The sequence below is a fragment of the Eschrichtius robustus genome, chromosome 12 (assembly GCF_028021215.1).
Source record: "Eschrichtius robustus isolate mEscRob2 chromosome 12, mEscRob2.pri, whole genome shotgun sequence".
NCBI lineage: Eukaryota > Metazoa > Chordata > Mammalia > Artiodactyla > Eschrichtiidae > Eschrichtius > Eschrichtius robustus.
The window spans coordinates 376,453-386,635 of NC_090835.1; the positions used below are offsets into that span (position 1 = coordinate 376,453).

The window sequence follows — 10,183 nt, forward strand, 5'->3', positions numbered from 1 at the left end:
TACAGCGCAACTGAGCACTGCCGGTGAAACCGAGCAAGTCAGCCCGAATCCCGAGGAGGGGACAGGTGCAGAGGGCGTTGTCCCTGGCTGTCCAGTTACCCCCGCTGAGCGTTCGCACACACACGGGACGTCGGGCAGGACACAGGAGACGCTGTGAACTGGGGCGTCTGGGCGGGAGCCCTTCTCGCTGTGGCTTCTCGCTGTGGCTCCTTCTACAACGTCTGAGGGAACACCTCCAATTGGAGCGTTAATGGGACAGCGCGCTCAGGGGCTACACAGACACACGCATTGTCAGAGCTCACAGAACAGAGCACGTGATTTGTGCGTTTGTGCATTCGTGACATGTAAATTTCACTTCGAGACCAACAAAACTGTGGGGACTTCCCTGGCAGTCCAGTGGCTAAGACTCCATGCTCCCGATGCAGGGGTCCCAGTTGGATCCCTGGTCAGGGAACTAGATCCCACACGCATGCCGCAACTAAGAAGCCCGCATGCTGCCACTAAGAAAGTCTTCATGCCGCAACTAAAGATCCCGCATGCCGCAACTAAGACCCAATGCAGCCAAATAAATAAATAAACATTAAAAAAAGAAAAAAAAATATGGACAAATACTGAATTCCAGGCAACAATATTTGCAGCTTACTTTGAGACGCATCAAAAAAATGATAGCGGATATAGGGATGGATAGACAGACAGATAGGAGATCAAGTGAATTTAGTAGCATATTAATCACAGAATCTTGGTGTTCCCTGTTAATTCTGTCAATTTTCTGTATGTTTGAAACTGATAGTAAATTGTTGCAAAAGTAGGATTCACGCCTATACGAAAATTGTAGGTATTATCTATGAAAACTAGCAGGAAATACATAAATGCGAAACTGTGCTATAGAGCTTTGATTGTGAGGGCTTTTCAAAGTTGTAGTTACTATTGCTGCGTTGCTTTATAATAAAGCCTGGCGAAGGCCATAACATAAGCTGAAACAGCACTTACATTGTAACCCCCATGGCAAAGAGCTTCTCGTACTCCATCCTGGAGGAGTAGTTGGGAATGACCTGCACAAGAGGGCTGGGCTGAGGGCTGGGGGCAGCGCCGTGACCTTGGGGACGATGGCTCGGCGGGTGTGCGGGCACCTGGCCCTCCCCGCTGCCCTGGGACCCACCATCCCGTTGGTGATGACCAGCCTCGGGGCCCCGGGGCTGCTGGGGAAGAGGCCCAGGGGGTGTCCGCTATACATGACCAGCGTCTGCTCCTCTGTCATCTGGGACAAGTAGGACATCGTCAGCCAGAACTGCGGGGAGAGTGAAACACGGGGGGCTCTGTGAGCGGGGGCCCTGCACCAGCCCAAAGTCCGCCCCGCCCCCCCCCAGGCCCTAGCCGTCCTGCCCGGAGCCCTCTACCCTCCAGTGGCTCTCCCTCAGGACCTCCGACGTCCCCAGGTAGCCTCCAGGGCTGGGATCTCAGGCATCAGGGAGGCAGAGCCCGGGTCCTGAGCCTGGTCTGTAAGGTGCTTCCAGGCCAGAGGACTTGGGGGAAGAAAGGCCTGGGGTCAGGGCGGGGCCAGGCCACAGTCCAGCGTACCTGAGCCCAGTTGCCGAACACCTGCCCGTTTCCTCCGTAGGTCACGAGCTCCTGGGGAAACTGGGGAGGACACGATGCTGTCTGAGATGGGGGCCTGGAAGGGAGGCCCCTGCCTGCGCAGGGCTCACGGGGCCGGGCGGCCGATGGCCCCCGCAGGAGGAGTGGGGGGCAGGGGAGGAGCCAGAAGGGGCAAGGCCCGGGGACAGCTGCCCACCCGGGACCGGGTAAGTGCTCAGCCTGGGTGAGCGTCAGAGCTGGGTCTGGGGTCAGTGTCAGGGGTCTGTCTGGGGCCGGGGCTGAGGAAGCTCCCACCACTAGCTGGAGTGGTCACATCCTGGGACCCCTTCACCCTCAAGTAAGATCCTCAGGGACCCCCGAAGCCTAACCTTTCTTGAATAGGGGTGTCAGAGGTACAGACTGGCGCTCAAGGATGCCGGGACAGGCACGTGTGGCCACTGAGCACTTGAGCCACAGCCCGTCTAACAAGCTCTAGGGGTAAAATATGCCCCCGGTTTCAAAGACTTAGTAGGAAAAAAAACACTACAAAATATGTATATCGAAGATTACATGTTAAGTGATGATATTTTGGATATACTGGGACAAACTACAGTATTAAATCTGTTTCTTTTCAGTTTGCATGTGGCTATTAGAAAATGTAAAATTACACGTGTGTCTGCTGTACCAACGCTGGTGCCGTGGTGCTGATGCTGAGTTACGGAAGAGGCAGCTGCAGGGGGCGCCCTGGAGAAGGGGACGACGCCCTCTCTGCACTGTCTCTGCAACTTCGCTCCAATCTGCCATTATTTCTGAATGAAAAGCTTGAGAGCATTTCATGGGTTCCTCCCACTCCGTTTCCACCGCTGGCCCCCGGCCCCGTTTCCCTGGCCTTTACCTGGGCCACAGCAGGGTCCAGGTTGTTCATGATCATGTGCATGATGGCTGCAGCCGCTCTCGTGCGGCAGGCGTACTGCTCCACGGGGTAGGCCCTGCAAAGGGGGTGCAGCTGCCAGGCCTGACGATGGGCGGGCACAGGCTTCCCTCCTGCTACAGCTCGGGCCCAGCCCGGCCCGGGCGCAGAGGTGGACAGCAAGCCCTGGCATCCCGAAGGAGGCGCCTGGGAACTCCCAGCAGGAGGTGGTCCCAAACGCGCTCCTGCGTTGTGCCGGGCCCTTCCCACCCAGGCCGCCCTCCCTCCCCGGTGGGCAGGCTCCAACGGGGATGAAGCGGACTTCAAAGCAGAGCTGAAGCCTCTCCTCCAGGTGGACTTGATTCATCCGTCCTTTCCTTCAGGCCGTCAGTGCTCCTGGGCACCAGTTCTGCAGTGGGTGCCAGGCCAGCAGGCCCAGACAGGAGCGAGGGCATGTGGCTCCTGCTTTGTGGGGTCGTTCCAGACAGTCTGCGCTTCCGGCATTTCCAAGAACAGTGGCGCCCAGAGTGTGATGCCCGGGCAGGGGAAGCATCTCCCGGGGACGGTGAGGAAGGCAGATCCTCCCGCCCGGACCTGGCTGCAGCCCCAAGCCTGGCCCAGGGCAGAGGCATCCATGGGCCTCCTAGTGGGAACAGCCTGGACCTCCCCCTCACTGTGTCCTGACCCCCAGCAGGGTCCCTCCAGGGAGCCTCCCACTCTGGGCCCCTGTGCAGCTGTGCCTGCAGCACTCACTTCATTTCAATGTCGGGGCAGAAGCGGTACATGTAGATGTGCCCATACAGTCGCAGCTCCTGGGCGAACTCGGGGGCCAGCAGCTCCTGGGTGTCCGGGGGGAAGTACCGAAGGGCATTCCTCAACGCCAGCTGGTGGTGGGGAAGGGGAGAGAGGTGAGGACGGCAGGGGTGCGGGCTCCAGGCCAAGATCTCCCCACCTGGATTTGCCTCTGCTCCACTCAGAAACCCAGGGCCCCATCCGGAGACTGCCTGGTCCTCACCCCAGGCCAGCCTACCATGTTGCCTCCTGCAGGAAGCCTTCCTTGACTGCCCTTCCTGCTTCCCGTCGGCAGCCCTCAAGTCCCTCCCTCTTCTTGCTCACCGGGGACCAGGCTGCTTGACCCAAGGCAAGGACCAGAGAGGGGCTGCCCCGAGGCCTGTGGCTACAGCGGCAGGTGCAGACTCAAGGGGAGGGCAAGCTGACAAGCCGGGGCCGGAGGCTCTTTGTGCAAGTGTGGAGCAGTACCCAGCGTGGCCGGTAGCCTCGGGCGGCACACAGCTCCGGGAGGCCTGCAGCAGTGCCTGACACCAGGGACAGGCGCCCAAGAGCAGGAAGAAGTGTCTAAGGCCTCTCATCGCACCAGGGAGAGCAGCCCGACTCCTGCCCCCGTCAGCCTTCTCCAGGCGGCCCTCGTGCTCCTGTCCGGCCTCGGCGCCTGGGCCCCTTCCCTTCCCGCTGCCCCAGCCCCCATGCCAGCTGCCTCCCTGGGACCCCCCTCCTCGAAGCCCCAGTCCAGATGCCTGTCCTTGGGGGCCCGCCTTGACCTTGCCGTCTTGACTCTCGGCACCCCCATGCTTCTCTCCCAGCCAGGATTTGCGTCTTCGGACGCTTCACCATTGATTGTTTCCTTGCCTCCCATCAGTCTCGCTGAGCTCAAGGAGGGCCAGGGTCCCGGCGGACCCTTCACAGCGCTCCCCCTCCCACCACCCGGCAGGGGCCTGCGGTTGGGGGTGCGGGGTGAAGACCCTGTATCAGGGTGGACGTCGAGGCCATTCCTTCAACCAGCTGACCCTGGAGAACGAACTGCTTTGGGCGCGTGACGAGGAGCCGGTGTGAACGTATTCATTCAGCACAGATCCACCGAGGGGGAGGCAGTGTAGCCTCAGAGAAGACGGGTGGGCAGAGGTGACAGGAGAAGAGCCTATGGCCCCGGCCTGGGCCCTGAGGACACCAGCACGTGGGCAGGCGGGGCGGAGGGCCAGCCCGGGAGACAGAGAGCCGGGACCCGGCCAGGAGCCGAGGGCAGAGGCCCAGGAGGAGGACAGCCTGTCCCGTGTGCCCTGAGGTCCAGCACGCGCGACAAGGGTGTCACTGGGGGCCTGGGGGCAGGTGGGGTGGGAGGAGAGAGGAGGGGAAGGGTGATTCAGGAAGGAGCCGAGGGCAAGAAGGGCAACGAGGGAAACTCCAGCTCAGGAGTGACGGGAACTTGAAAAGGTTTGCACAGCGAGTCCCTCTTTAACGTCCACGTGGAGTAAAAGCACATAATCCCTTCTCTCTTGGAAAAATCGAAAGGCGGCTAGAAATACCTCCACAGGAGGTGCTCAGACTCCAGCAGACTTGAGAATCGCCCAGAGGGTCAGGTGCATCCGGAGGGCTGGGCCCGCCCGCAGCGTCTCTGACTCACGTTTCTGACGGGTTCCCAGCTGCTGCTGCTGGCCCGGGACCCCCGGGGAGGCACGTGCAAGCCACGCGCAGCAGCGGGGCGGGAGGGGAAGAGGCCGGCGTGGGAAGGACATGCTGCAGAAGGTCAGGGACACGGCTTCAAGGGCAGGCAGGGCTAGGCACGCGCCAGAGGTCAGGAGGGCTGGGCCCTTCAAGGTCGTGTCCGGTCCCCTCGGCCTGGGCCTCTGGGGTCCATGTTACTCCTCGATGCAGAGGTTGGGTGGTTTTTTCTATCAGTGTACAGCTTCTAATCAGAGCTTGCCAAGAGAAACTGAACATTTACAGAAAACTTTCAAAAGCAACGTGTCACACACACACGCTCCACGGGAGGCTTGACCTTACTACATGGGCCCTAATACTTCCTATGCAACTGTAGCTTCTTTTATTTCATTTTCTAACGAATACTGGTTCCGACCCCCTAAGTCCACTTCACAGCTGGTGGGCTATTTCTCCTTGTGTACAATTTTCATCTCAGGATTGGTGAATTTCTCTTTATCCCTGAAATTCAGAAAATTAGCCTGGATATGTCTTCATGTGGACTATTCTACATTGGGGTTTCTTTTTGTTCTTTCAACGATAAACTGCCTCTTTATCTGAAATTTCACATTTTTACTAGTTCAGCAAAGTTGTCTTCTATTATACTTTTGTTCAATAACTTTATCTTCTGTGTCTGAATTTACATAATAGGCCTGCAGTGACTATTTCTTGAGTGAAAAAATTAAAAAAGCAGCAGCTCTGCTGGCCCGGATTCAATACTCCAAGCTCTGAGTGGGGGGCAGTTCTCGGGGTCAGGACGAGAAAATGGAACTCGGACAGGTGTGTGACCTGCCCCGGGGGGATGAGGGGCAGCCTCAGCAGAGGAGGCCCCATGAGGACAGGCCAGGCGGAGAGGCGGGGCGGTTTCCCAATGAGCTGGGAAAGGCAGGCACAGCTGCCTACCCGGCCCTGCTAACCACCGGCTGGACCAGCCCGGGAGGCCGCCCGCCTGCTTCTGCATCTCTCGGGGCGCCAGCTTGGCCGTGTCGCTGGAAGGACTGATGAGATAACACGCACGGCCCAGCACACAGTGCAGCGCTGCGCCCGCCTGCTCCTGTAAAGACACCCGAGCCAGAGCCTGGGGCGTTTCTTGCTTCTCCCCCTCCCCAGCTTTGCAGCTTCCTTGTTACAAGGTCTTCAGTTTACTTCAAACGCTGCCAGGAAGAGCCCGCGGGGGCCACACTTGGGGATTCACCGCCGGGCTCAGCTGGCGCTCATGCCGCAGTGCTACCGCCTCAGCTCCACCGCGAGTCTGCCCCGGAGGGTCTGCTGTGTAGCACGTGGATTTTCACAGGTGAGATTGTGGCCTGTTATCATATAATGCAGCTACCAGGGGGCTCTTACTGGCAAAACCAGAAGTATCTAAGGCACATAAACTGGACAGAATTCTAGAGACCCCTCCACCTCCCCGACCTTGACCTCACAGGCATAAGAATCGGATAAGCTCAGTGGCCTGTACCCTTAGGGTCACGGGATTATTTCGTAAAAGTCCCGTGTTCAGCCACTGCGCTGGAGAATCCTGGGTGCCTGATGGGATGGGGGACAGAATTATGGCCCCCAGAGATGTCCACACCCTATTCGCCGGGAATATGTTATGTTACACGGCAAAAGAGACTCTGCAGATGTGATGACGGAAGGACTTTGAGATGTGAGATGATCCTGCCTCTCCAGGTCGGCCCCAGTAATCACAAGCGTCCTTCCGAGAGGAGAGGGGAGGGTCAGAGTGAGAAAGAGGGATTTCAACGTGCTGTGCTGCCAGCTTTGAAGACAGAGGACGGGCCCAGGAGCCCAGGAACGCAGGCGCCTCTGGAGGCTGGAAGGTGATGCAGCAGGGCTGGTGCTTCGGGAGGCCCTGAGGGGAGAATCCCTGCCCTTGCCTCTTCCAGCCTGCACACCTCACCTCTCTGCACTTCAGCCTTCTCTCCTGTAAAATGAGCAGACGGCCCCCGCCTCACAGGGCTGTTCCCCCGGCACCTGGCACACACGGGCCACCGGGGGGCCAGCTGCTAGGATGACCGTCTGCACATTCATGGCCTCCACGCTGGGCCCCTGTCCGCCTGCCCCCCTAGGAGCTCTGCGCCAGCCCTCGCTCTCTGTGGGCAGCATGCCAAGCAGCGGGTCACACTCCTGCTCCGAGACCTTCATGGGCTCCTGACGCAGTGCACACTGGTAGGCATCCAGGCCCCCCAGTAGTCGGGCTGGGCCTGGCTCTTGAGGTCGGCACCCAGCCTGGGCCTACGCGGGGCCTCGTCCACCCCAGCTTCCTTTGCACAGGCCCGTCTCTGCATCTCCGCTCACTGCCTCCTCCCCTCTCAGATCTCCCAGTCTGGGAACCTTGCCCCTGGTGCCAAGACCACCTCCTCCAAGAAGCTTTCCTAGGTTTCTCCTGCCCGCTGAACTCTTGGAGGGTGTTGGTTCGGGCGCTTAGCACATGGTCTTGTTCACTCATTCAACAAACAGCTCTGGAATCACTGAAGACCCAGAAGTGAGCCCCACAGAACCCCACCCTCAAGAAGCTGAGGATTATGGTCAGCAGTGGTGGGAGGTCTTCGGATCTGGGATCTCAGGTTCAGCACAGCCCCTGAAGATGGGGCATGCTTTGGGGAAATATCGGTAAGAGAAGCTGCTCGTGGGGGAGCGGGGATGCCGAGGACGTTTCTGACAGGATGTGACGAGACCCTCCCTCTGCACTACAGTCCCACAGTGACTGAAACGCGACAGCCAGACCATCCTCTGCGTTTCAACAGAAATCCACTTAAAGAAGACCAAAGAGTGAAGCATGTTTTCGTTCATCCAAACCATGAAAAACAACAACAGTTCAAACAATGGGGCAGCTCCAAACGCACCAACAAGGAACAGCCTCAAAAGAAACCAGCCTGTATGGAAAGCTTCCACTTATGCTTTTAAGAAGGACGGACACACACCTTGTGAGCACATAGAAAGTGTCCGGAAAGAGACACCAAAAGATTATAAAACGTTATAAAATTTGACTTATCTCTTAAAACTACCTTTAAAAGCTTATGTCAAAATTCAAAGGGACATTTAAATAAAACAGAAAACCAGCCACAGGAGAGCGTAAAGCCGGCCGCCGAGGAAGCCGTCCCTGGGTCTGGGCCTGTCCAGGAGGAGCTCTCGTGTCCTCGCGCAGGTCCCGGCGGGCACTGGACGGCTGGGCCCTCCAACACCCACCGCTCCTCCCAGCCGGCTGGCGTCCTACACTTCAGTCCAGCCGGGACACTGTGGACCGCAGTCCGCCCAGAGCCCACCCGCAGGCTAAGGGCTCAGCCCCACGAGACGGCCCCGCTTCAGGTGCCAATTACACGCCCCGTTGTCGTCTGTGCTCCTGGCCAACCAGCTAGAAATGGGGAGCCCACGCCCCTCCTCAGGTTTAATAATTCGCCAGAAGGGCTCACAGAACTCAGGGGAACACGTTCGCTGGTTTATTATCTAACAAAGGATGTGATGGAGGGTACAGGTGAGCAGCAACCCTCGGCGGGGGGCGGGGGAAGGGGCAGGCGCCCCCTGGCACCTCCACGTGTTCACAAACCCAGACACTGCCAACCCTGTAGCTGGGGGATTCGGGAGGCGTAGGCGTGGTGGATCATTAACTCCATTCCCGGCCCCTCACGTTGAAAGTTCCAACGTGCAACCACGGCTTGGTCTCTCTGGTGACCAGCTCCGACCAGGAGCCGCCGGAGTGGCCTCCTACCACCCAGGGAATTCCAGCAGATCTAGGAGCTCAGTGTCAGGAACCCGGGTCAAAGACCAAACAGCAGCAGGAAGGGGGAGGGGCACAGATCAATACGCCTATTTCTCCTTGTCCCCCAGGACCATCCCCACGCCAAAGGTCGAGACATTGGTGCCCAGCAGGCAGGTGACCAGGGTGGAAACTCTAAAGTCCGCCTGATCCGCCCGCCAGCCCCTCCAGTTTGCACGCCCTGTGCCCCGCCTGCCATGGCCGCCCCGGGGGGGCGGCAGCCTCTGTCTGGGTAGCGGATCCCTCTTTAAATCTCTGCGCTCACTTGCATTTGCTACTTTCCCCCACGGTTCCTGAAGTTGTCAAGCCATCCTCAGTAAAGGAAAACAGGAGAGGAAAACAGGAGAAAGCTCTTTCTCTGCCTCATTGCGGCCGCCTGCGCACACCTGTGTGTCATGGCCAGGAGCGGGGCACCTGGTGGCTCAGGCTCCGGAAGCTGGGGCAGGACGTGCAGTCCGGCTCCTGCGCTCACATCGCCTTCCCCGGCTGGAGGCGGCCACAGGTCCCCGCTTCCTGGCTGGGTGATCGTGAGCCCCAGGTTCCCTCCCATCAGTAAATGGGGGCCGGAGTCCTGCACCCCAGGGAGGCCGCTGGGCAAAGAACGAGGGATATTGGGTGTGAAGGAGTCTGGCACACACGGCTCAGAGCAGGATGTGGGCACTGCCCAGCCGGACCACCCAGAGGGCAAACGGCCCTGCAGGAGGGGGCCCAGCCTCTTACCTGCTCCTCAGCGGGGCTGAGGCCGGGGGTCCTGACCGGTGCGTGGGGCACCCCGGCCCAGCGTCCACGGTTCTCTGGGAGGGGCCGCAAGGGCAGGCCGGAGCACAGTGCCTGGAGGCTGGACATGTCTGCCAGAGGCGAGGCGGAGGCCCACTCCGTGCGGGGGCCGCGGAGAGACTGGGCGGCCGAGGCCCAGCTGGGCGGGGTCCTCTGGCTCCAGGCCCACCTCCTCCAGCCCCTCATTGGCCCCGGGCCTCCGGAAGGAGCCGTGCGTAGGTCGTAGGTCGTAGGGTCACGGCCCCCAGGCTGGCGGCCCGCAGTGTTGACCTGGGGGCGGTGTTCTGGGAGAGGCGGGCTCCATGCCAGGGACGCCTGGGTGAGGGTCCGTTTGTCCTTTTAGGGGGTGCTGGCCCTGAGGGGCGTGTTTTCTAGGACACAGCATGGGGAGCGCTCTCATGTCCGGGTGTGTCTCGTGGGGGAGTGACACCAGGCAGGCGACGTGGGGTTTGTGTCTTGATGATGGGGGCCCGCGACACTGACCCCGCACAGGGTGTGGTGCCCCTCGTGTCCCTCCTCCCTGCCCCCTGGGTGACGGGTGGCGGGAGGCCGGCCAGCGGCAGCTGCACCCTCCTCAGCCCCCCCGAGGTGCGGGCCTCTCTGTGCCTCAGTTTCCTGGTCTGTAAAATGAAAGCAATAACAGTAGCTACCTCATGGGATCTGTCTGAGTA

General features: G+C 59.7%; 1 protein-coding gene across 3 annotated transcripts in view; it reads right to left on the bottom strand.

Annotated features, from left to right (window-relative positions):
* Window positions 1–9,589, bottom strand: part of UROC1 (urocanate hydratase 1) — a 31,010-nt gene extending 21,421 nt beyond the window's left edge. For 2 of the 3 annotated variants that reach the window (XM_068557246.1, XM_068557245.1), the window contains exons 1-6: window positions 9,456–9,589; window positions 3,239–3,369; window positions 2,471–2,564; window positions 1,579–1,638; window positions 1,160–1,288; window positions 991–1,052 (exon numbers count right to left, since the gene is read on the bottom strand). In XM_068557246.1, coding sequence (XP_068413347.1) covers window positions 991–1,052; window positions 1,160–1,288; window positions 1,579–1,638; window positions 2,471–2,564; window positions 3,239–3,369; window positions 9,456–9,581 — 602 coding nt within the window. In that variant the 5' untranslated portion in view covers window positions 9,582–9,589. Of the gene's footprint in view, window positions 1–990; window positions 1,053–1,159; window positions 1,289–1,578; window positions 1,639–2,470; window positions 2,565–3,238; window positions 3,370–7,986; window positions 8,072–9,455 lie in introns of those variants that run through there. The other variant, XM_068557247.1, reaches the window with a different exon arrangement.
* Window positions 9,590–10,183: the final 594 nt, after the last annotated feature.